Consider the following 27,377-nt stretch of genomic DNA (forward strand, 5'->3'; position numbering starts at 1 on the left):
CATATTCCAAGAAAAATAATAATATATACTCTTCTCTTTCTTCTTCTGTATATAGCAACATCCCATACTCTTGATAGATATCCCATTATGCAACGTGGACCAATCAAATCACTTAAACTGTATTGGCCATCTCATATGAAATCTCATATCTCATTTAGTGTATAATTAGCTCCTGAACGTACATTAAACTCTGTCTGCCACAGGTGCCTATTTAAAGTCAAGTAATTGGCCCATGCAAGTATACAGTGTAATCAGTTTCAGAGGACGTGAAAAATGAAAGTCATATGTAACTTTGAATGTATAATTGTCTGTCACTTTTATTTCATTGGGGGTGGTCGCAAGAGATTTGACTTTAGGCAGGTCTACATTTCTTTGCAAAATAAATTTGGATTTTATTCAAGCTAGAAATGTTTTTTAAAAAAAGATAGTACCAAGGGGGGCCAGAGGTATGAACGGTTTTGTTGTGATCTGAAGTCTGTACTACCTCCCCTCTACCCTACCAAAACAATTTTGCCCCCCCCCCCTCCCGTTTTCAGATATCAAGTCTTACTCTTGCATTTGCACAGTAGATCTTCAGCTTTAAAACGTGACCTTCTAATCTCGTTGGTGACTCCAGCTCCTTGTTTTCAGGAGTTGCTTACAATATAAAGATACAAAATTACTGGAGAAAACAAATTAAATCCTCTTCAGGTACATGCAGTTGTGGAGCACAAGGCACAGTCTTGTCAAGGTATTGTGGCTGCAGCTGATCTTGTCTTCAAGTTGATCTTTGCTCTAAATCTCGACTACCAGTCGCATTGCATGGCAGTGTGACCATTTTAGAGGGACTCCTGTACAAATTAAGAAAACTCTGGCATACCTCCCTTGGTTTCTAAAATGTTGTGGATCAAACTACTCTCAGTCTTTACAATATGAACGGTAATTTCAAAACACAAGATATATAATTGTCTTTAATTGGCATCCTTCATGTATCACTTAAGTAGGGGAGATGTACCCCAGGTAGTTGCATCTATGTTCGTAAGAAGTGATCAAGTTCTTCATGATTATCATACAAGGCAGGCTAATGTGTGTCGCTTAGCAATTAGAACTCGACTGAGGAGAAATCTGATTTCATATTGCAGGGCCCTCAATACAAATGTATGAGAATTCCTTGCATTATATAGGTGTTTTGAACATTTTGTACATTTTCTTGTTAAATGAAAATGCACGATAGCTATAAAAACCAACAGAAATTAAGTTCCAACTGAAAAAACTCGCCCTTTATTCACACGCGTGCGCGCGCGCACACACAACACACATACACACATACACAAATAAAAATCATTCTGTATGTAAGCCTACTAATTTTTCTTAGGTTTCGTAGGCCAAGATTATTCCAATTGTTCAATCTCGAATGAACTGACATATTTTAGTATTCCAGTTCATTTACTGATTTTACGACAAAATAAACTGGTAAAACTGCCACTTTTGGCCAGTACCGTACTTAGAGTCCAACTGGTATGAATTTTCCCAGTTTGGTCTGTTTAATTGTTCTAATTGGAGTCAACCGGTATGTTTTTCAGTGTGTAAGTCCGTTGCGTTGTTTTCAAGTCGAATCAACTAGTCAATATGTCATTTATGTCCAGTCGATTCCAATTGGTATCAAATATAATTTGTACATAGTAATGACGTGAAAACATGTCATAAATTGTCTTAACGTTGTCCAAGAAGTAAAAAGAGAGACCTTAGAAAACTCCTGTTACTTAAGTCTTAGCAGTAAATAATTGGTTGAATAATTGACGTAACACTTCCGTCATATTATGGTCATGAATCTAACGAGAAGAAAAAAAAAATATGGTTGTGTAAAGTGGTCATCTATGACGTATGACGAATTGACCAGCTAATGAGCAGATTATGTAAGATGTCAGTTTTCTATCAGGGAATTCACTAATATACGACGTAATACGTCGCAAAACACGTAAATATGACGTCATAGATACGTCGCAATATGACGTGATAAATACGTCACAGAACTGACGTGAAGTTTACGTCATAGATACGTCGCTAATATGACGTGATAAATACGTCGCAAAACTGACGTAATTGTAACGTCATAATTTCGTAGCTAGTATAACGTGAAAATATGTCACAAAATTTACTTAAATTTGACGTCATGAATTCGTCGCTAATATGTGATAAATACTTCGCAAAAAGACGTTATAATCACGTCATTTAATGGTCTTAACATGACGTGCGACCAGTTTGACCAGTTGCGACCAAATCAAGACGTCTTATTGACGTCAGTCTGCTATCAGAGTCACTACAGCTTTCTGAAAACTTCACGTTTACGTTTGACTAGTGTACACTAGTACCTCGAAACCCATTTCTTTAAATTTTGACATGGCATCGAATATTATATTACATGTATAATTTTAAACACTCAGTTTGTGTACTGCGCTTGCATTAAGTTAGTATTTAATGTCATATAACTCATATCAGGTCATGGCATTATATGCATAATACGAAGCTGTTTTGTTTTTTTTTTTTCTTATCCGACATAGATATTAAATGAAACCAACGAAGCAGTGAGTTGATTATTTGCCGTATTCTCTGCCTAACCTGATTTTCTTTTGTTTGTTTTTGTAACTACGTGTCCAAATCATTGCAAATCTCGAGTCTCACCCGTCCCCATGTATTTATTCGCTCTTCGAAGTTCTTGCTCACTTTTTCTTAAAGAACTCTGTACTGCTCTCATCTCTTAATCCTATATCTCCTTTATTTTCCCTATACTGCATGTATGTTGTATTTTTTTTTGTTTCTTTTTAATGAAAAAGATCTTTGGGGGTTTGAAAGACGAAATGTAAACAACTGATTTGCCTCATGTTGTAATGAATGCATTTTTGCCAGGGATTAGCACTGAATTGATTTATTTTCAGTTGCAAGAGATGACAATATTTACACTTATAGAAAATAGGTCCAAGGTACAAATTATATTGGTGTTAATTACCATACTTTAATCATTCGTAAAATCCATTACCATTATTATGTTGTTTTGACACTCATGTATATCCATTCAGATTTACATAGTTGCTCATAAATGTAAGGGCCCTGTTTCATAAAGTTGTTCGTAAAGTTACGAACGACTTACGAGCGATTGGTGATCAGTTCTTGTGGTGAATTATTGAAATTCTAGTAAGTATAGCACATCGCAACTGATCACCAGTTGCTCGTAAGTTGTTCGTAACTTTACGAACAGCTTTATGAAACACCCCCCAGATCTTGTGAATTTTCACTTTATACGTTCATGTGCTAACTGTGTTGAAACAAAGAATATAACATTACTCCCCTTCACAAATGTGAACAGTATGCATACTCTGTACTTTATTTCTGCAACAGATTGTCAAATTAGATCACATCAAATAAAAATGAATCATGTAACAATTGTCCTGAATTAGTGTCTCAAGAGCTAAATTCGACATGGGGATTGTGTGGTTTGCATTACTGCATGTGCATTGTTTGATGGTCTTAATGGAACACTGCATTTTGTTTGATTTTGCCATTAACCAAAACTAGTTGAATGCTTGCATAGGTTGGTTTAAATTAATTGAAATGATTTAGTACAATTCAACAAACTTATGCTTAAAATTAAACCGACATCTGTTGGTTTTCGGTAATCATTCTACCAAACAGTTTGGTGGTTCAATTGGATATCGAGTGTCTGTTAAAATTCTAACCAGTTTTCTGAAAGCGTAGATTTGATGGTCTAATACAGATTTATGAATCTGAAATCCAAACCGAGATTATGAAAGAATGTTCTTTCATGTATGCGCGTGGTTTGTTTCTTTGTTTGTTTGGTTTTTTTTTATTTCATTTTTGTCCAAGAGGACACAAAACCGCCATGAATTTCTTCCCGCCCTCCTCCGTGCATAACATAAGACACACGTTGTGAAGAGGGAAAAATGTCACTCTGGTAGCATTGTATGGTCCAGTATGGTCATGGTATGGTCCAGTTGTGGACCACATCATACTCTACACATGTACATTGTAGTTCCTACATCTAGTAGGTTTGACTTGGAGAGTGAATGGTATTACCTAACACTTATCTGTAGCAGAGTATCCTCTCGACACTGACTTCCCTTAACCTTTGTAACTACACTTCCAGAAAGAGCATGAACTATGACTGATATCAAATTAAACATTTACATTCCATCTGTGGAGTTCATCCGTAAAGATTGGAATGACAAGTAAAGAAGTAATGTTGTTGTTGTTTGTTTGTTTGTTTGTTTGTTTGTTTAGTTGCTTGTTTTTACAGAGTTCATCTTTCAAAAGTTTGACTACCTTGCCGACACCAGAAAAAAAAAAGAAATAAGCCCTTTTTACACTTGTGTTTCTTAACCCCGTACTTTCTCTGACCCAGGATTATCGTTAGCCCCGTACCAATTCTTTTAAGCTTTTTACACTCGCCGATAAATCCCGTACTATAGTAACCTCTTGTCCTGGGATAAGGAGAAAACTGACCTTTTTGCACTCGTATTTCTTATAGCCTCGTATTTTCCAAACCACATGAAAATTAATGATTACGCTGTGCACTGTACAAGTACACGCACGCACCGGCAGCGCTTGATTACCTCGTTTCTGATTGGTCAGTCGCTTAGCCCGGGATTATTTTTTCGTTCTGTTTACACTCGCTTGCTTGGCACCGCAATTGCGGTGCTAACCCTGCTATTTTGCAGGGCCAGATAGTACGGGATTATCGGTGGGGCTAGCCCACTTTGGCAAAAACAAGTGTGAACAGAAAGTGGGCTAAGGAAAGTCCGGTACCAACGGTGGGGCTAAGCCCCCCCTTAGCCCCACCGTTGGTACGGGACTAAGCAAACATTTGCAAGTGTAAAAAGCCCTATAGTAGTCATATTCTCATCAACACGAAGCAAGATAAGACATTATTACGTGGATGCTGAGTAGTTTTGTAAAACAACAAAACAAAGCAAAACAAAACACGCACACACATACATACAAGGTCACCATCGCAGTTTACATTGAGATATTGTAGTGTTGGATGTACACCTTTTATGTACGTCCGTCTTAGTATGATAATCGTCCGACACAACAATTTTTGCATGCATATCAGTAACACAAGGAATATTTTGCAGTTTGATGGAACAGTCCATGTTAAAAGTTTGTTATTTTTTTTAGCAAAAAGTTGAAAGGCTGTGATTCCATTGCTCATTGCCCAAAAGTCTTCAAACCTCACAGAGTGTCCTCTTGCATGTTACGAATCCTTGATTTCCTTGATTATGTGTTTCATTTTGGAAAAGTGATTTTATGATCATTCTTAAACTTTGGTTATATTCTCAGACCAGGGGAATGTCTCCATTGATTACTAGTACAATATACTGCAGGTGGCTAAGGGGTACATTCTAATTTCCATTAGACGCGCGGCAAACCGCTCCAGTGTGAATAGCGTGCCGCTGCAACAGAGTAGCGGCAAACGGCTATCGCTGCCGCTGCCGCAAAAACCGCTCCAATGTGAACGGCCTACGAACGGCCCTTACAGCTGTGATAAAATTCAATGTTCAAACATCAGCTTTGGATGAGACCGCCCTCTGGGGGCTTGTGCGCAGGCCGCTAGTTGGAGGAGCATACGAGTAGGAGGTGCGACTAGCACGGGTCCACCTGTAGGAAGGCTGGTGTGCCAGTAAGTCACCCCTCTCTGCCCCACAGTGATAACAATCCCTGATTACCTGCTTAAAACTCTGTCGAAAGTTTTTCGACAGGAAGGCGTAGATGATTGGGTTGACACAGCTGTTGCATGCTGCCACAAATTGAAACACCAGGTCGAGAATGCCGATAGTTGTATAGGGAATCCGAGTCTTGTCTATGAACTTAAGTACCAAGGTGTACGTCAAAAGCGGTCCCCAGCTTACTATGAAAAGCGCCACGACAATAGCCAGCATGGTGACCACCCGCTAAATGGAAGGTTTGGAGAAATAAGTCAGTGTTAGAAAAATTCATTTCATAATGCAATGTATGACTTAGGATTAAAATAGCCTAATTTTGTTATGCAAGAATATTCACAGCGCACAGACCACAAAATATATATATAAATATATAATAAACCAAGTGTATAGTTTGTCCACTTATCAAGAACTGTACAGGTATTATAAAGGATTGGAGAGAGTGGAAATCGTAGATTTTGGATACATTGTATTATGCAATCAGCAAACGAATTCGCGAGTTTAACCGACTTTTTGAATTGGCAAGGCAGGACTCGGGTTAGCAGTATGTTCTCTGGTGGCTACTGAATTTTGAAATGTTGTGTCCAGAAAAAGAAATGTCGTGACGCGAAATAATAGGAAATATAAATATTCATTTTGGATTTTAGCTGCCCGACCGGGCTACCAAAAAAAAAAAAAGGTTTGGTGGCCCGACCTTAATTTTTAGCGACCCGGGGCCACCAGGCCATCGCTAATGTCGAGCCCTGGGTTTAAAGGTACATAAATAGGCAAGAATACGTTAACCAGAATCTGGTTGTATACAAATATTATCGTCATGGTCTTATGTTATTGTTTTTCGTTCTCATGTATCTTTGTATTTCTATTGTTTAGGTCTCTCTTTTATCAGAAAAAAAAAAATACAGTCCGTGTCTGGTTCAACCCCTCTGAATATTTGTTGCTGTTGGGTTTTTTTTTGTGTGTGTGTTTTGTTATGTTTTGTTGTTAATGATGTTGTTGTGTTTTTGCTTGCTTGCTTGCCTGGGGTTTATTTTACGACTTGCTCTCCTATTTGTTTGTTTTGCAACTGAAAGGGGAGAGGGGATGCCGCGGCACTTTGAGGCACACAAAAGTAGTAAGTAGTGTGTAAGTGACGAACCTGTATTTTATCCGTCTCGCCAGTGTTGCGATGTCTTCGAGGAGCGGGCGAGTCACTTATATCTTCCACTCGAGGGTGCTCTGACCGAAGTGCGTCGGCCTCAGTGGCTCCTTCGTCCAGCGTAACACCGTTGCTTCGGTGGATTTCGGCTCTTCGGATAAATGACGATCCGTCGGACCAGCCTGAAGTGTTCCGGTACCAAACCCTGTACCGCCCTGCGCCTAAAAAAAAAAGAAAAAGAAAATCATTACTTTTTTTCGTTTACAAGCTGGAGGGGACATGTCGTGCCCTTGTGGCTTTTCACTGCGTGCTTCATGTGTTTTTTTTTTTTAGTTTAAAGTTTAGCTTCACAGTGTCTTCAAGAAACATATTTACCTCCTACAGCCGAATTGCAGTTTAAACATAAGCAGTGTGTTATTTTAATCATTTCTTATATTCCAGTGCAAAAGAACGATCACTTAAAATCAAAATCGGCGTATCACAATGAAACTTACTATTGCCTACAGAAAGGCGGGATGAAACACAAATAATAATAAAAAAATACGTAAATTGGGTGAACGAAGAATTATGAGAAGGAAATTTTTGTGAAGCTTGAGAAAATCAGACAATCCGTTCAATCATTTTGAATTCTTAAAATTTTGGTACCATTATTACTCCATAAGAAGACTAACATAATTTGTGTAGTCACGACAGGACAACGATATAAAAAGGATTATACATAACATTTCATTTCAAGCAAAAAACCCTTTGTTTAGCACTTTAAAAAGGCAGGGGAAATGATATTACGTATTTCAGAAACAAGGGGAAGAAATGTATAAGCCTACTTTTCGTTTTAAAGGATAGAAAATTTTGTTGAATGCTCTTTATTATAGCTTGATGTAGTCTTCGTATCCAGCGATGGTGGAAACTTTCAAACGGATTGTTCTACTATTATATCTGCATTTCCGCAATCCATGTACTGTCAAATTTGGGTTTCATCCCCCTATTAAGCTTGTAATTTTTTTTAATTACCTATGTATCTCAGCAGGTGAACGAGTAGTAACATTTCAGCAGAACCTAAAAAAAAAGAGAAGATGCATATTTGTATAACACAAGTTTGTGACAGCTGCGATCATTTTTAATCTTACCGCGAGATGAGAAAGGTGACCCATTTGAAGAGCCGATATTGCGCCCTCTTGTGCTACAAAGATGCCAGGCTAACATCATGTAGGCGTAGGAGACCACGAGGAGTGGTATTAAAAACAGCAAGAGGAATAAGTAAGTAGCGTAGACCTTTGCCTTTGCGTTGTCTGTCCAGACATTGTTACACACATATACTCGGCCGTCGGAGAAGTCGTGCGGGGATTGTTTCTGCAAGGGTTGCGAGCAAACATAGAAATCATGACGTTACGAAATGTTGAACAGAGCGCAAAGAAAATGCTTGTGATAACGCGCGATTCCTTCTCCACGGTTATCTCATTTGATTTTATTTGACGTCATCTATTGTTATTTTTTCAACAGAAAAAAGAAAGTTATACTCAATCATAATCACAACGTGATTGTCTGAACACAAAGTATTGCAAATACTTACATCTGTGCGTGTATTGTTATCTCATAAGGTAACAAACTGTTCAAAAATATCATGTAGAATTAATTAATCTTGCATCAAACTTGCTTCCCCAATGTACACACACACACACACACACACACACACACACACACACACACACACACTTGTATACAATATATCACCAAAAACAGGTTGATAGAAGGCATAATACACAAATCCGTTGTCGAGATAATTTGAATTGTAATACGGAATGAAAATCAAAAATAAAGCTAACGGAACCATCGCACCTCGCTTTCCTACATTATAAGATATCCATGAAAATTATTCTTATTGCTGGAGTTGATATCTTTGTCATGAAACATCTTAGGGAAACCAGAAATATAAGGTTAGAAGTTTAAAGTTTTGAAGTTTAAAGTTTTATTTTCTCGTGTCACCAAAACAAGGGCATCGAAGAAAACATTACTACAGAATGAGAAAACAAACATATATCAACGATCGACAATGACACAGAACAATAATCATCCATTAATTTTGCAATGTTTACAATGTTTGCAGTTTGCACTTGTGGAATTCATTAAAAGGGTAGTATAGTTTCATATTACACATGGACTCAGGTTTCTTACATTTTTAGATGAGATAATTAGGAATCTCTTATGAAATGCGAAGGGGCATATAATTCAAGAGGAAATCTACGTTTATTTAATGAAAATTGGTTTTGAAATGGCCGAGATATCAAAAACAAAAAGATATGAATAGAAGGTGGGACCTACTTTTTCTTAGGATCACTTTGTGTTACTTTCTTTTTGGATATCTCCGCCATTTCAAAACAGATCTTCATCAAATAAACTTTGGATTCCTTTTAGAATGATTTGCTCTTTAACACATTTCCATAAGTGGTTTCGAAATATCTCGCTAAAAGGGATGGTATAGTATTGGCGGGGATGAGAATTGGGCTTTTCACTTTTTGCCAGAATATCGAGAAACAAGCTGTGAAATAGTACGGACTATACCATTCTACGAGAAATTCAAAGTCTATTAGATGAAAATCCGTTTTGGAATGGCTGAGACATCCAAAAACAAAGTAAAACAAAGCGATCATATTAAAAGGTGGGTCCCACCTTTTATTACGATCGCTTTGTTTTGGATATCTCAGCCATTTCATAACCAATTTTCATCAAATAAACATTGAGTTCCTCTTGGAATTACATGTTCTTTCATATTTCATAAAAGGTTTATCATTATCTCACCATAATATGGTAAAAATCTGTAGTTACGTCTCAACCAAAACTATACGATCCCTTCAATCCTCATCTCCACCAATATTATATACTGTCACTTTAACACTAGTAGTAAAATAAGCTGACAATGTATACATGGGGTGGTTATGAAAACGAACATTCACGAGTCTCGCGTAGGCAATCTATGTAAATATGATGTAAATAATTTGTTGACTTTGCATAAGCTTATGAATCTAAAATTCAAATATTGGTTTGGATGTGTCTGTCTCTAATTATATGTCTTGTAAGGTGGAGCTTCATTATTTCTCTCGAGAATTTTGCCAAATTTATTAGTTCCTTGTGAGTTCAGAAATGGTCTAAATACCCATCTCTACCCATTTCTTTCTATATGTCTCCATTTTAGGGCATTCAAAGAAAAAGTGAAATTCGTCACCAGAGTGGTTTTGGTCATATAGATTGCATGTTCTGATCTGACGTTCTATTGCATTATATACCCGTGACTACAGGTATAATTTGCATGTCGAAACTTTACAAGGGCAATTCTATAATATGAATATGGGAGTTTGATTAGGTACGGATCCAGTATAAAATGTCTTTAAAAAATCTATAGTTGATACATTGCGTGCTGTCATAGATTTTGCTGCCCCAGTTTGGGGCATTGTATCGCTTGCTGGCTTGAGCTATGAAATGCATATTGGCCCATACTCCTGCCAGGGCATTCAGTTCGTTTATAGTAGTTTGGATGTAACGTGACCATGGAGAGCAGTAAACCTTCTAATTATGTAGTAACATTGAAATATTCCACACAACGGTTGTTAATTTTGTTTCTTTTTCATTAATAGTTCCAAACCATAAGCTCAGCGTTTTTGTTTGTTTTTGGTTTTTGTTTGTTTGTTATTGTTGTTGTTGCTGTTGTTGTACACATGACATTTCGAATCTTCCGAGTTCTCCAAGTTCCACAGAGTCCATTGTTTTTCTTTGTAATCCTAATATTTGCTTACAATATCAAGCATGCAATGATTAAATTTGTGCTAACTTTTCGAAACCCCAAACTTCCGATCCATTATGTAGGAATAGGTACGATAAGCCGACCAAAGATATCTTGTTGAATATCTGAGGATAGCCTAATTTTCCAGATTTTTTTTTTAAATCAATAAGCTATACATGGCTCTCTTAAGATATTCGTTTGCATTGTGCTTTCTTGAAACTATTGTTGTAGTTGAATACTACATCCAGATAGGTAGGCATATATGCCGTGGGCCGAGCGACGAAAAGAAGCTTAGTTTTGATTTTCATTGACATGTTTGCGTGAAATTGATCCCTTTACACAAGCCTTACAATCGTGGCGAGTGGTTTGTGCGGCACGGAGACGGAACGCAACTAGTCCACTGCCTGGACTGTTTTGTGTGATCATTTACCGCGCGCACACACCGCTATTCACAGCACGCGTATGCTCCACCGTACGCTCTTGTATTAATTTGCCGCGCACGCACGCATCTCGACCTCCAAAACAGTCCAGTCTGGTTTGCCAAGTCTCCCCGAAATATTTCGGGAAAAAATGGCCCCACCCCCACTCCCTCATTCATTTCGAGCATCCTGATTGGTCGATGAGATTGCGTCCAGCAGGCAATTTGTGGGATCGAAAAGAGTCGATCGATCTCTAATCTTGTAGTCTTATTGCAAACAGGTATATTGCATATGGCAATATAACATACATATTTTACGCCAATATTTGTATTAATCTCTACATATATTGATGGAATTTCAAAATTATTTTTCTTTTTATTAAAAAATGCTCAAATAATATATCTTAGAGATCATAAGAGGAGAATGAAATTAGAACGTATATAAACCGTGCGTAAGATTAAGACTAACTTTTACTCGTTTCCATAATTGTTATAAATTAAGTTATAAATATCACAATAATCATCATTTTAAATCTATTTTTTCGACAAAAAAAAATAATAATGTAAAAATTACAAATAATAAGTTGATAAATACGTGTATTAAAGATATTCGCCCATTTAAAGCATCGTGACTTATCGTACATGTCAATTTCGAGGTGGCTTTTACTTCTCGATCGGGGATCCCCCGAATCGCGTGTACAGCATACAGCTGCTGCTGCTTGTGTAACTAATGTGCTTTTCGTATTGATTCCGAGTCTTGCGTTTTCTGACCAAAATCTGTGCAGCATTTCAAGTATTTCCTCCAAACCTTGTTTCCATGATCAATGGATGTCAACATCAGCGTCTCTGCGTCGCTTTTCTGACAGTGATAATGAGAAGAGCATTCAGTGCAATGTGCTACTGAGAAGCTTGGATTCGTTGACGGTTTCGGGGAGCAGCAGCAGAACCAGAACTTAGAAGTCCCTACTACACGTAGACCATCTCGTTTCTCCGTGCGTGGTCATAGACTCATGATTTTGTTTATCTCCATGCCGACTGGTTTCGGCAATAGTGTGGTGTTCCAACTTCCAAGCTGCACCGTTGTGCGGTGATATTCTTCGCAAACTAGATCTACATGATGGACCAGACTCTCCGAAAGCTGTGGCTCTTGTTGTCATGCCTTTGAAGTCTTTAATTTCGGACCAGATGAGCAGGGCTATGGATCTTGCTTGGCCTGCGTGACAAGTCGGAGACTCAAGCGGCCTAGCGGTAAGCTAATCTGATCATCTAACGTTAGATCTATCCAGTTTCTACAAATGATTCGTCAAGGCAACTTTTATTACGTGTCTCTTGTCTTGAAGTACAAACTGTAACTGTAGGCCCCTAGTTGAACAACAAAAAAAAAAAAAATGATTGTAAAACTAAATGTACTTAAATGTCTGGCCTCTAGGCCGGGTAGGGTAAACACATGTCAGGCTTCTACTACAGTACTACTCTTGTGAGTGTTCCTAGGTGTACTGACCTGAGTCAAATCCTGTGTAATTGTAATAAATTATTAACACCGTAGCTGCACTGGTTTAATTGTTTTGTACAGTAGCAGTACAGTAACTACTGTAACTTTCTCGCATACAAATGCAATTACACATAGGCCTATATTGCCTTAGCTTTGATCTGTGAGCCACAGCCTGTGTCTCGTTGGCTTTGCTCCTCTACACAGACAGAGGAGCAATCGAGACACACGCTGTGGCCCACAGACTAATTCTTCATGTGCATGTACATTGAGAAAAACTCAAATAGGAACATACTTCAGTATGCAAATGTACTCATACTGAAAGGGGACAACTTTGCACAACAGGGAATGACACTAGAACCAGACAGGGTTGCCTTTTGAACACTTTGATTCGGTCTTCGGTACCGAATCGTCAACATAGGTCCTCTGAGGACAGTCGCCATCTTTCGTTCTTCTTTCCGCCCTCTCTCGGCGTATCTGTTATAACCGTTTACACATTATGTTCCCTTACAATACTTGTTCATCTATAGATTAAAATTATGCAGTCTTATGGCTATGCGCTATGCATTGAAGAGACTGCAGGCATTATTAAAATCACATGTGCAATGTAGAAAATGTTTTTTTATTTTAATCTTACTGGTGTTTTTTTTTTTCTTATTTTTCAAATAGGGGGACTGCATCTGGAGACACCAAAGCATTTCGAGCAGTGTATGGAAAATTGGGTGAATTACGATCGAAACTCAAGTCGTCAGTCCCGCTGTTGCCCTGACAGCCACTGCAACCAGAGATGTGCGTAGCGGTATCATCGAAAACTTTGCTCTTTGCAATTATGTATGGGTAAATCAGTTGCCGGACAAGCAAAATATAAAGCATGTTGTCAAGTCTGCTGCAAGAGATTTAGATACAATGTTCAAGTGGCTGGCAGATGACTTGAAGATCCATGGTGCATGTTGTGAAAGGATGATAAGATAACCTTTATGGCACTGCTTCCAGAAGGTTGCCACAGGTATGTTAATAAGTTTATACATGTATGTACCACCGGAACACGGAAACTGATATCCAAAAGGAAATTGTTGACAGCATGGTATTAACAGATGGTGAAATCAGAGTTCTGGGCCCCATTTCATAAAAGATGTTAGGATAGCAACTTTTGCTGGAATGGCAACTTCCAATAGCAACAGCCAATCAGGAAGCTGGATTCTTGTCATTACCATGACAACTGCCAGTCCAGCAAGAGTTGCTGTCAGATCAAATCTTTATGAAATGGGGCCCTGATAGCTACCATTGCGTCTGGCCTGGGTGTTGACGTAGGCAACGTACACAGTACGGTTTTGTGTGGATGCCCAAGTGATCTAGACGATTATATCCACCTTTTAAAAGCACTCAATTTTCAGGAGTTATCAGATATACTGGTAACATGAAGAATCATGTACAGCTGTACAGCTGTACATCGGAGCTGAGATTTTTTTTTTTTTTTAATGAAAAATGTCACGTAAACACATGTACATGTAGCTTAGCTTGTACCTTTGGGATTTGAAAATTGTTTTTTAGAGAATTCATATGATTGTTTTCAAACAAGAACCCACTGTGGGTGTTTTTCCTCCTTAAGGTTTGTAATGGTGAGTGGTTGGTACATTGGTTTCTGGTGTACCTGAATTTTTGGACCTGAATTTTTGCAGTTCCATGCTACATGTACAATAATTTTCTTTTTATCACTGCAATTACTGTACCTTGCTCTTATTCATAGAAGCAAATACAATGTACGTTTGTACACACCTACTTTTCATACTGTACTTTATTTTTTAGGCGTGAATATTTTCATTTCATTGGACATGTTGATGGGTACATATCGTAATTACAAGTGATAAAATTATGGAAAAGTTGAAATATCTTAGTTCAAGGTTGTGTTTTTGTGATGTAGTGGATTACATGTACATTTACATACAGACCATGCCAAGTGGGGATGGGCTGTGTGTTTTGGGTGTTTGGGTGGGTGTTTGAAAATTGAACTATTATGCTGTTTGTCTGCACATGTAATTGTACATCGCATGTTCATCTATGCATACATGTACATACAAGTGTACACATGTTTAGAGTATGTTTTTGAGTTGTACAACTACCAAGAACTTGTTTACATATACTTTCTTTACATAGAAAATCATTCATGAGAAGTACAGTATGTTCTTTGGCCCATTTTGATAAAACTAAAACTAGTTCTGTTAATGCACATTAACATTTGTACCTATAGTTTGAACTGTGTAGCAATGAATTTATTTTCTTTTTTGAACTTCGAAGCATTTTTCTTAAACCAAGAATTGTTGCAAAGCGCAACAAATGAAACAAGAGACCCGCGGGTCTAGCGCTCACCTGAGTATCGCAAGTTCACTTTTCACGCAGTCACTAATCTAAATTATTCACAGCTCTACCAAAATTTGACGAGGCATTCTCAAGTGGAAGATGAAAATGTACAATAAGGGCCCAATTTTTTCAAGATTCCTTAATTTGGGGGAATTGGGGCCCCCTGGGGCCCTCTGGGTGGGGCATGGTGCCCAGTTTGATAAATTGAGATCCTGACCACCTAGGGATGCTACCTGCCAAGTTTGACAAAAATCCATCATGAGGTTGTCAGGAAGAAGATGAAAATGTCCTCCCCCCTACCCCCAAGAGGGGCACCCCTGGATCTCCTATGAACAAACTTGAAACTACAGTCATTAATGTACTCACTCATAGTATTATCTCAGCTCTATAACTTCTGATTCTAGAGAAGATTTTTAAAGATTCCTTCATTTGGGGGGTTTGGGCCCCCTGGGGGCCCCCTGGGCGGGGCATGGTGCCCATTTTAACAAATTGAGATCCTAACCCCCTAGGAATGCTACCTGCCAAGTTTGGTGAAAATGGGTCATGGGGTTCTCAAGAAGAAGATAAAAATGTACAATTTAGGCCCCATTAGGACCCCTCCTCACCCACCCCCCCCCCCCCCCCCGGTCCCAAGGGGGGCACCCCTGATTCTGCCATGAACAAACTTGAAACTACAGTCATCAATGTGCTAACTCATAGTATTAACCTAGCTCTATCACTTCTGGTTCTAGAGAAGAAGGTTTTTGCGGATTCCTTAATTTTGGGGGGTTTGGGCCCCCTGGGGGCCCCCCTGGGTGGGTCATGGTGCCCATTTTAACAAATGGAGTTCCTAACCCCCTAGGGATGCTACCTGCCAAGTTTGGTGAAAATGGGTCATGGAGTTCTCAAGAAGAAGATGAAAATGTACAATTTAGGCCCCATTAGAACCCTTCCCCACCCCCCTCCCCTGGGTCCCAAGGGGGGCACCCCTGATTCTGCCATGAACAAACTTGAAACTACAGTCATCAATGTACTAACTCATAGTATTAACTTCGCTCTATCACTTCTGGTTCTAGAGAAGAAGATTTTTACAGATTCCTTAATTTTGGGGGGTTTGGGCCCCCCTGGGGGCCCCCTGGGTGGGGCATGGTGCCCATTTTAACAAATTGAGTTCCTAACCCCCTAGGGATGCTACCTGCCAAGTTTGATGAAAATCGGTCATGGGGTTTTCAAGAAGAAGATGAAAATGTAAAAAGTTTACGCACGACGCACGACGGACGACGGACGACGGACGACGGACGACGCACGAAAAAAACGAAGATTTCTTTGTCATAACTTGTAACCAGTTTGTGTTAATCCTGTGTTTTTGATGTGTAATGAGAGTCTACTACACATGGTAATCAGACTGAAATGTGACATATCAAATTATTTCTCTGACATCAAAATTCAGAGTCAAACAGTTTACAATGTATTTTGTTTGAAATAATGCACTGTTGTTGAACAATGATCGTGAACTATCATGAATATACAGCAAATGTATTGTATATTACAGTACTTGTACATGTACATGTACAAATGAAAGTGTATAATGAAGGAATTTCAAGAGCTTGGAGAAACAACTGAAATATGCCTAATATTTTATCAACTATAGAACATTTTATTTCAGTTCCTTATGAGTACTTGGTGGCACAGAATATCCAACTTTAAAGACACTTATACACCTGAGGAATTATTTTGAATGTCCTTCCCAGAGTGACAACTTTTTGAACTCATTATTGACAGTTGGGAGTGGGATGCTAGCTTTGAAACTTCCTTGGTAGTTGGTACAACGTTAACAGTTTTACCATCATGGCCAATTTTTTATAATGAAGGCTTAAGAAGTAATGTGATTTAAAAAATGTACAAGTTATACATATGCTCAAATTACACTTCTCGTAGTCCATTTGTTTTCACTTTGCTGTCTGCTCTAACTGTACATGAAATAATGAAGACTACACAGTGTATGTAACAGTACATATATTGCACATAATGTACATGTACACTGTACATTGTACATTTCAAAGTACAATAGTGATAAATTGATGTATTTCCTGACCACACCTCAACACTGAAAAAAAAAAATCTAAACTTATTTACCAATAATCAGGTGCCATAAACGTTGAAAAAAGTAAAGTCTACTACACTGTACAGCTGTATGTACAAAGTACATGTACAATGTTTTAATTTGGATGTGATTTGTAATAGGGGGTTTAATCAAATTGCTAACATGTGAGTGTGTGTGTGTGTGTGCATGTGTTTGTGTATGTTCGTGTGTGTGTGTGTGTGTGTGTGTGTGTGTGTGTGTGTGTACACATGCGTGTATGTGTTTGTGTGTGTTGTGTGCATGGCCCACACATTTCCCAAGCATAATTTCACGCTGATATCCCCCTTTAATAAATGTTTGTGAATTAGAAAAAAACAAGTTGCTTTGTCAGACTGTCTTTTGATATGAATAGGCCTACTTCATCTTGGTTTACTAAGTTTAGCTTTATTATCATGAAGACTAACAAACAAAACACTGAGTGACGGGGTATTCTTACAACAGGGATATCGGTCTGATTGTCTCTGTTACAGAAATTATCAAAGTGAATAGTTTCGGTCTAACTGCCCAGTAAGCCCTACATGAAGTGGTAATAAAATTATAAAAGTTGTACAAACTTAGCGCAATTCTTTAAATTTAGACTGCTCTCTAAAAAAGGCACCTTCTGGTTCCTTACATGTACTTCAAAACTTTGCACTACAAATTGTGTAATGTGTTTGTACCCTATCCCCTTCACCTCCACCACCCCTGATCAGAATAGGTATGCTTGATATCTTGTATACCATACATAGCTAAGTAGCGGTTCATAGAACCTACATCTCACAGCCCTGAGCTTACATTACAAAATTAGATTGTTATTTAGTGGGCCAGATAATAGTGAAAACAGGTGCATACAAGTGCCTATGTATGTCAATTAAAGAATTTCTTTAATTTCTGAATATTTCATCATACAATATTATTAAGGAAGAATAATTGATGACAAAATTATTTCCTTTAATAAATACGATTGGCACAATCCCCCCCCCCCAAAAAAAAAAAAAAACCCAACATAATGATCGAATTTGATCCCCTTTACCAACAATAACATCGCCAAACAAATCTTCCAACTTTTCTTGAGGTCCACATCTCACGACCTTCACAGAGTTCTTTGCAGTTTTATGTAGTGTTTGGACGTTAGAAGTGGCACATCACAAATCATACATTGGCGAGATGGCGATTTGTAGCTCGCCATTTTCAATTTCAAGAATAATATTCAAGTCATCTCATCATCGAATCTGGGCACAACAAAGTCCAAAACACCACGTGAAAGTAGGTCGGACATGACTGCAACCATAACTTTCAGCCAGTGAAAAACGTTGCACGAATCAGCTGTGCAAACAATGCATGGTACGGATCACTGAAGAACTGAGTACATGTATCGCATTGCATTGTGATCAAAGAGTTGGCTCTTTGATTGTGATAATGTGTGTTGTGCAAAAATGCAAAAATGCAGGCATCTCTGTTACATAATTAGTAATTGTTGCAGATCGCAATTCACGGTGCAATGCACACAGCTGGCTGCAGATCGATCGATCCCACAGAACTTTTCTGTGATCGATCCCTTAGTTTTCATGCATACGCAATGAGCTTGCGAGAGATAGGGCATTACGTCAGCATACCTAATATGAAGTTTTGACCCTACGCACTGTCAAACCATTCTGGACGTTTTTTTCGGACAGGTTTGTTGGCGCCCTCATCGATATCGAGCGGTTACAGGGGATAGCGCGATAAGCTGTCGAGCGCGCGTGGATGCGTAATGATAAGAAAACGTCCAGAATCTGGACTAGAACGCAACACGCTGTCTCCCCCATTCAGTACCAAATGAAGTGACACCGAATGAGAATAGCGCTGGCTCATTGGGTCAGCGAACAACACTTAAGGGCTCACACCCATTAATATTTCCCCATAGGGATGTGTGTTAAAAATCAAATTTCAAAAAAATTCTGTAGAATAGCTGGGAGAAATGAGGTGTTTCAGCTTCACTAACCTGGATAAGTGAGATATACCCTTTCATCCATCAAATTTTCAGGGTGAATTATTCAGTCCAAATTCTGTCCAGGGGTCCGCAAAGCCAGACTACGAGTTCTTGTCACTCAAAAAAAAAAATCCCCATTTTCCGTACACGTACCCAATGAAATATAGTCCCCTCAAATTCCACCAGAATAGCTTTCATCTTCCAACCAAAATGCAATTTGTAGAGGAATTCATACTAAATATCTACAGCTATTCAGTTTTTTGCCAAACTACATCATTGACTTTTAATTAATTTTTTTCTTCATTTATTTTGGTATCTTTGGTACGAATTAGTGAAGGGGTCTGGGACATTCCATTGTATTTACGAGTGTGGGCCCTTTACACTACAAATCTCCTGACCCAAAATGGCTGCCACGAGAGCTTCCGAATGGACGCACACTCTCAGTGCGCATGCGCATGAAGAGAGGCCAAAAGAGCCACGCGTCTTCTGGCCTCTCTCCTCCAATCACCGCAGCTCGCGGTCGCAATGTTTGTGTATGATGCGTAGACACACACGCACACACAGGCACACACACGCACACACACGCACACACACACACACACACACGTGTCTCAGTGGCAGCATTATTCCACACGTTTATGGATATACACCGAGTCTGGCATTGCGCAATCGCATGCACAACCTTCGGTCGTTCGAGAGATTACGAAATCACGCACCATTAGGGGTGACAATCGTCCGACTTTAAGCAATAGCAGAGAAATGCATCAATTAAGAAATGACTTGTTCCCACGTTCAAGTCTGCAAGTCAACAAAATACGTATGTTTTAAAGCTATTTCTTCACGCGCCTTCGAGTAATCGTACGAGCCAAATCCTAACCGTGCACACACACACACACACACACACACACACACACATACACACATTCATTTCCTCCCACCTCCCTGCATTATACAGTTTAGATGATACACGCGCAGGCGATGTATAGAGTACGTTACGGTGCATATAGATAACGTACCACGCGACAGCGAGGCGATCCACAACGCGAATATTTCGTGTACCACGAACTGAGTGCTGGGTTCAGACAACAGTATCCACACGAATATTAGCTTTTAAACATAAAAGCGCTCATGAAAGTCACCTACCTTCCCGAGACTGTCCAAATACTTCATTCATTTATTCCACAATGTCCTCAAATACAGTCGAAAGATTTGAAGAAATACGTCGTGTTTGGCAGGATTAAGCCGCTCGCAGAGCTATGCGTTGCCAATTTAGCTGTATGTACAGATCGTGTTGATCGTGACAGCGTACAAGCGCTACCAGTGCACGAAGTACACTAGTAATCACAAAGATTTTGTATAGTTTTTGTATACTAAAAAAAAGCATCAAATTGCCCAGACACTAGTAATCACAAAGATTTTGTACTGAGTTTTTCTATACTAAAAAAAAGCATCAAATGGACCAGATCGTCAATTGATAAGAGCATTGATATCAGACTACTGAGTATTCAACTATAGCTTTCTTGCAAATTGAAATAAAGTCTCAAGTATAATTTGTCTCATGACATAAATTTCACGCATAAATTATGTTCAATGCCGAATATTCCCCCCATAAAAAAAGAGAGGATACAATCGGACTTTCTACAGCATAACTTTAAAAATGATGAATCAAATAAAGTGCAATTTCAGGGAATGAAGCTATAACTTATTACCCACCTCTTGCAGAAAACCTCTTTCGATTTGCTTTAGTGGTCACAGAGAAAGAGGGTCTTTGTAAAGCATTTTAGCAGTCCCTTCCCTCCAACTTATGTAAGGAGACGTGCTGTCCATTGTGTTCACGCCTTGCAAGCATGAACTTGTTCGTTGTGTACTCACACGAGGATATATCTCTTTTGAAAAGTGATTGCCGTTTGTTTGTTTGTTTGTTTGTTTGTTTGTTGTTGTTTTTTTTCATTTTGAATAAGGAAATAGAGCATGAATTACACCAAAATGGCGCAGATTTCTGAGATTTGAAGTCAGATTTCTAAGTATGCACACCTATGCACTTTCGGCCATGTGAAACATGGCACGACAGACTATCCGTGTCCCTTGCAGCTCTGACTCGACATGGGTTCTTGCCTCGGGTTCGTCAGTGTTCCTCGGAGGCGAAAATCACATGGAATACAAGGTACGTAACATGTATGCACCTTAACGTCTGCATATTCTTCCACCTCCCTGGTATTTCAAGTACTGAGTATATAATGTCTGTGTGTTTATACACGGTTACGAAGTGGCTCGTACGAATACTCGAAGGCGTGGAAAAATAGCTTTATGATATAAGTATTTTGTTGACTTGCAAGACTTGAACGTGGGAACAAGTCATTTGTTAATTGATGTATTTCTTTGGCATTTTTAATGTATGGGAACAATATCAAGTGAATAATATGTCAACGATCCTTAACAAAAAAAAAAAAAAAGAGGCTCGGCCTACGGCCTTTTATAGTCATCTCCATGCAACTTCCAAGATATTTTCGTCGAACACGAATGATTTATATTTCCTAACTTTCCCTCTGAGAAAATAATTATTTTACTCGTAGCAACGCTTACTTTGAGGGACCAAGTCCTACAATATTACTTCACTGACTGCATTCGGTGCTAATTGCAATTTTTCTCACTTCTTGCCAGTATTATGACAGTGACAATTATTATAACAATGAAAATAGCGTTAAAGTTCGTTGATGCCTTCGTCGAACATTGATTCTCTCAAGTTTTGGGGCAGGGGATCAATGCCGCTAAATCGTTCCTTTATGAATAATTCAAAATCAGGATAGAACAAAGGCAAAATGGAGAGGGGATAAATTTTCACTTTGCCTAACACGAACATTGCAGTATGAAAAACCCGGATATTTCATTGTTATTAGCGACACATGATTTCAAGTTTCATGCATACATAAATTGTGAATAACACGAAAAATTTCTTACCTAGAATCTCTTTTTAGTAAGTTTATAGCAAAGAGAGGTTATTAATTGAATCAAATGCCTACATATACAATCTACTAAGGCGCAGTATTTTTGTGACAAGTACTCTCCAAGATGTGAAAATGTGCTAAAAGTGAGAATGTTCACTCTTGAATGAATAGATAACAGAAAGGAGTGAGTTTAGAGTGAAATTGGAGTAAATTTTGAGAGAAAAATGTTTATTTTCACTATAGATTTTGGAGTGACCTCAGGGATCACTCCCGAAGGCTTTTGAGTGATTTATCCCACGTAATTTTTAAAGTTTCAGCTCGGAATGAATCATGGTCTTCTGAGTGAGATTGTACATTTTCAAGACTAGTTCCGGCGGTATCAATATCAAAGTATACACGTATTGCATCATATTGTATCATCAAATGCATCGACTTCAAAATCTTTCACAAGATGAAATGACTCCCTTGAAATTAAAGAAAAGGTTAATAGCTTGAGTTTGCAGAGGTAAAATTGCCTGAAAGGTCGCCATCTACGCGACCATTTATGATAGCTATGTTAAACGTTTTGCATAAGTCAATAAGATTCGTTCCTTCTTTTTTTTTTTGTTAATACATTATCATTGTTGAGTCTAACAAGAAGCAAGAAGCAGGAAGGTGGAAACGAATGATTTAAAGAAAGTAATAACATAAAGTTTATCCAACATGCACTGAGGGAAGAGATCGACCTCTTAATGTGTTTTCACTGGAGGCTAACCGAACAACTACGGTTGGCGGTATAAAGAAGAAGGGTGGAATTCACCAAGAAAGTGAACAAAATTAGAAGAACAGATAGATTTGGAGAGGAAGATGAATATTCAGAAGTATTGAACATTTCGCCAGGGCATCAGTGAAAGAGGAATTCACGATGGCATTTATCTCACACAATCGACGTACTACCACACTTACCTTGGTTTCACTTAACATCGCTTCATTTTCTCTTGTCACAAATGGAATCTGATTGGATAATATAGGGCAGGTATTATGATTATACCCTAAGGCCCTGATTCAGAATTCGATTTATGATACTGAAATTAAAGTAAAGACTTTCGTAAGTTTCCCACTACACTGAGCGCCTGAAGAAGTGAACTTCCAGGAGGCCCACCTGCGACCGTAGGACAAGATTACATTAACCGAGCTTGAGATTTGAGCTGTGGCTGTGGAAAAAAAGCTGCCTCATTCTTGAACATATCTCCACCATCGACTGATCCAAACCGCATGCCTCTCAGAATTATATTTACGGTTGAATTCTAGCAGGCTGACATTTGCTGCTGTTTCAAAAGTGTCGATGACATTTGGGGTACACAGGGTCATAGTCACGTTAGTAAGTTGGTTATTTACCTTGCTCACAGGTTGAGTGATTTGCTGCTAGTAAAGCTGTATCACTCCCATGGTATTGAATTCGATCTCTATGGTGATATTTAGTGTTGTTCCTAGACAGACTCTCATAGGATGCTCCCAACAGCTGCTGCTTTTTACCATTTGATCTAACACGTGTTGGGCTTAATCTCTATGTTTCTCTTATATAGTTAGTCAGATTTGGATTTCTAAGCATTTTTTTTCTTTTGAATCACATCTTAAACTGACTCTCTTTTCAAACTGTAAAAAAGGCGTCTAACGAAAAGGCTAACCCATGGAGTATACACAGAGCCTGAAAGGCTATTGTCACTAATACAACATGGATTTGATATGCACCATTCCTATGTTGCGGTGAACACGGTGAATATACGAATACATCATACTTTAGTGCATAGCACACATATTTTGCTATCAGATCCCTCATGTGAAATATTAGTCTGGTAGTAACAGACATAGATCTCTAACCTAGATTGGTGAATGGATCTAACATCCATCATCCTCCCAACACCCTCAATAAAAGCGGGTCACTCTTATGAAAATGGCAGCAGAATGAAGGGGGAACAAAACTGTTTCTAAGAAAAATGAAATAAATCTAATAAATACATTCAAAGTGCAATTGTAGTTCAAGTTCGCATAGAGGTGTCTGGTAAGGGTCCGATTAGCCGTCTTTATTCCATTCTTGAACTCGGTCAATTGTCTCATGTGGAAGATACAATCGGAGTAACTGCCATCACACTGTCTCGCTCTCAAAGCATAATGTGCTCAATGGTGGTTCGGAGTTACCAAGAGAATTTGTCACTTCTATCTGTATTTTTGTCTTTTATCTTAAATTTTCATATCAAAATCATTCAGCATACTCGAGACTTTTTTTTGCAAACATCAATCTGTTCGTTAGTAATAAGTTTGCGTTATATCATACTTTTTTGCGTCCTTAACGGTTTGATATATTCCTTGTGTGTGTGTGGGTGGGTGTGTGTGTTTATATACATATATATATATATATATATATATATATATATATATATAATGAAAATAAAAATATGTATGTATGTATGTATGTATGTATGTATATTTATATATATATAACATTATTTGTTTTCATTTACCTGCTACGTCATCGTCAAATAAAAGTATTCGTGTTTATAGTTAATATTGCATCGTTGTGACACTAACGAGTGTAAAAAGGTCAGTTTTCTCCTTAGCCCCTGACAAGAGATAGTACGGGACTAATTGGCCAGTGTAAAAAGCTGAAAAAAATTAGTACGGGACTAACGATAGTCCTGGGTCAGAGAAAGTCCGGGGTTAAGAAACACAAGTGTAAAAAGGGCTTTATGCTTGTTTTCTGATAGTCTCTTCTATCTTCTGATAACCTATTTATGACGTGTGATTATATCAAATTCCGGTGAACTATATATAGAACATATATCTCTGTATCTTATAACAGATCTTTTATGTTCGCAGTTTCAGTTTCTGCATCGGAAGTTTCTTTTAGTATTTTTAATAATATCGTTCCATTTTGATTTAACCATGCATCTTTTATGATAGCTTAAACTCATTTTAATCGATCTATATTTTGCGTCTCTATCCCAGACCCCATGGGAGGATTGCTTTATCTTGATCACAGAGTGACTATGATATGATTTCCAGTTGTTATTATCATTGTTATTAACATCATTATTGATTTATTAATACCATTTTACTAATGCTATTGTTATCATTATCATTAGATGACGATAATAATCATCATTGTTATTATTGTCGTTATTATCATCATCAACAGCATTAAAATCGATACTTTAATTGTAATCATTATTATGATGACGAGAGAATACTAAATATACATGTATATTACTAAAACCATAACGCTAATCAAAGTTGAATTGGATCTCAAAGATATAAGAAAAGTGAGGCAGCCACCTACCTTGCTGAATATTGCTGGGATTGACACAATGAAGGAAATCAGCCAGAGCCCAGCCACTACACGCTTTGCTCGGCCCATTGTTACAAAGGACTTGGCTTGCAGTGGGTAAAGTACCACGTAGTATCTGTGGGAGACACAACATATGAAGAGATTAATGTTTTGTTTTGTTTTTATTCTATCTATTTTTTCTGTATATTTTTGGGTCTAACTGAGGGACTGTACAAAGGTTTCAAAGGTTATATGTGTGTGCAGTATAGTTGGGTGTGTAAGTGTGTGTGTGTGTGTGTGTTTATACGCGTGCGTATATGTGGATGTGGCTGTGTATATGTGTATGTGATTGTCTTTAACTCCTTTAATTATCATTTTCTTTCAATCTTCAGTTGTCTTCCTCTCCGTGTGTATCAACTTTACCTTTGTACACTCTACTTTCACCCACGTACACACAAACTCACACTTTTATCAACAAAAGCATCTTGGAGTTTTCGATTTGACTTTCTCTGTTAAGACTACAGTCATCTTCATGACGTCATTGTAGAGGGTATAAATAGTTTTGTTACTGCTAGAGACTAGGGACTAGCAGTTTATACTAATCTACTATTCAACTAGTTATGCAACTGGATTGGCACCTATTCGACAATGTGGTGAAGACCTCGCATCCCTCATTCCTAAAATGTCGGCATGTACGAGCTTCCGTTCTTCTCAGAAAGAGCTGTTGGAATTTGGTGAATAAGGACACACACACATACACACACACGCACCCACACACGAACACACACACACACACACACACACACACACAAATCCTTTGCCTTGACCTCTAAAAACTCAACTCTGAGTGTCGAGCATTTACCAAATCTAGTAGCGATTAGGAGTTTGCCTCCTTCGAGTCTGACGTCAATGCTTGGAAATAAAATGCACAGGGTGAGGATAGACTAAAGTCACCAACCTGACTGCATAAATGAAGAGAGTGAAATCTGCGAGTCTAGCAGTGTTAGTATCAAATTCCACAACGATCTATTTGTGTCGGCATCTCTGTGATTGTTTGAGGCAAAGCGTCGGTAATAATGCGTATCGATCTGAATGGATCAAAACCCTTTTACTCTGAACATTGGATTAGAGTCGTTACCGAGGAAAAGGCAAATTCTTTTGGAAATAGTGCCATGAAGTTACAACTAAAAGATTAATACTGCTCATACACCATCCATACTTGGATGAGTTACACAATTTCTTTATCAAATCCAAAGAAAATATATTGATCTTTACAGCATCTTTCTAATGAAAGAAGACATGACATCTAAAGTACATTAGAATAAAAAGCTGAACCAATCAATCTTGCTTTGTCTTTCTTCTTCTTTAACCATATTGTGGCTCCAAGCAACAATATTCAGACGGCAAAGAAGAATATCAAAGAAGTGAAATGGAACTCGAACAAACGATTCTGTCCCTGGTGATGCAGTTTTTGATTCCAGGAATTCAAAATCAATACATTATAGTCACAAGTTTTCTCCCTAGGAAAAATAAATCAATTGAATACAACCTAGAAAAATAGCGTCAGTGTAACCCTCAAAAGATACATGTTGCTGCATTTGCTTCTTGTTTTACTCTTAAAAAAAAAACCAATAGCAATTAATGCTTGTAACGATGTTTTGTGGCAATAGACAACAAACTGTCACCGTAACTTGATCTGGCAGTTTACCAGGACATCAGAATAGGTGTTCAGCCTTGTAGTCTGTGTGCCAGAGGCTAAACCTTGTTCCAACATCCGACCAATGTTTTTTGATGGATGTACCCACTTCGAGGGTGCTGATTTCGAATCTCCATGATGCAACTCTTGCATCCTGAGGGTGCTGAGATATTCAAGATGGCCGCTAAATTGGTCGCAGAAATACGGAATTTCTATACATTTCCTTACAGATGTTAAAAGTTGTTGCGCTCTAAAGTGCTTTGGGGGAGAGATCTAATAGTGAGAACCAATAATTCATATTTCTGTTCTCATTCCTTCTCATTCCAGTCGAGTCAATTTGTCAAATCAGCCAAAATGGCGTCCGAAATGGCCGCATGGTACTACAGTCGGTAAAATATAAAGAGAGATAAAGATATCCGAATATGTTTTATATAGTACTCATCACGTGTGTAGTGAAAAGGTTAACATTA

At 38.3% G+C, this 27,377-nt stretch overlaps 1 protein-coding gene across 1 annotated transcript in view; it reads right to left on the reverse strand.

The window, feature by feature from the left end:
• Positions 1-5,552: 5,552 nt before the first annotated feature.
• Positions 5,553-27,377, reverse strand: part of LOC139725262 (QRFP-like peptide receptor) — a 79,122-nt gene continuing 57,297 nt past the window's right edge. Inside the window, exons 2-5 of the mRNA XM_071636349.1 lie at positions 25,224-25,347; positions 7,977-8,199; positions 6,850-7,064; positions 5,553-5,945 (exon numbers count right to left, since the gene is read on the reverse strand). Coding sequence (XP_071492450.1) covers positions 5,553-5,945; positions 6,850-7,064; positions 7,977-8,199; positions 25,224-25,347 — 955 coding nt within the window. The remainder of the gene's footprint in view (positions 5,946-6,849; positions 7,065-7,976; positions 8,200-25,223; positions 25,348-27,377) is intronic.

This window comes from Diadema antillarum, unplaced genomic scaffold (genome assembly GCF_040938485.1).
Source record: "Diadema antillarum isolate AM-2024a unplaced genomic scaffold, OU_Dant_1.0 seq00000030_RagTag, whole genome shotgun sequence".
Taxonomy (NCBI): domain Eukaryota; kingdom Metazoa; phylum Echinodermata; class Echinoidea; order Diadematoida; family Diadematidae; genus Diadema; species Diadema antillarum.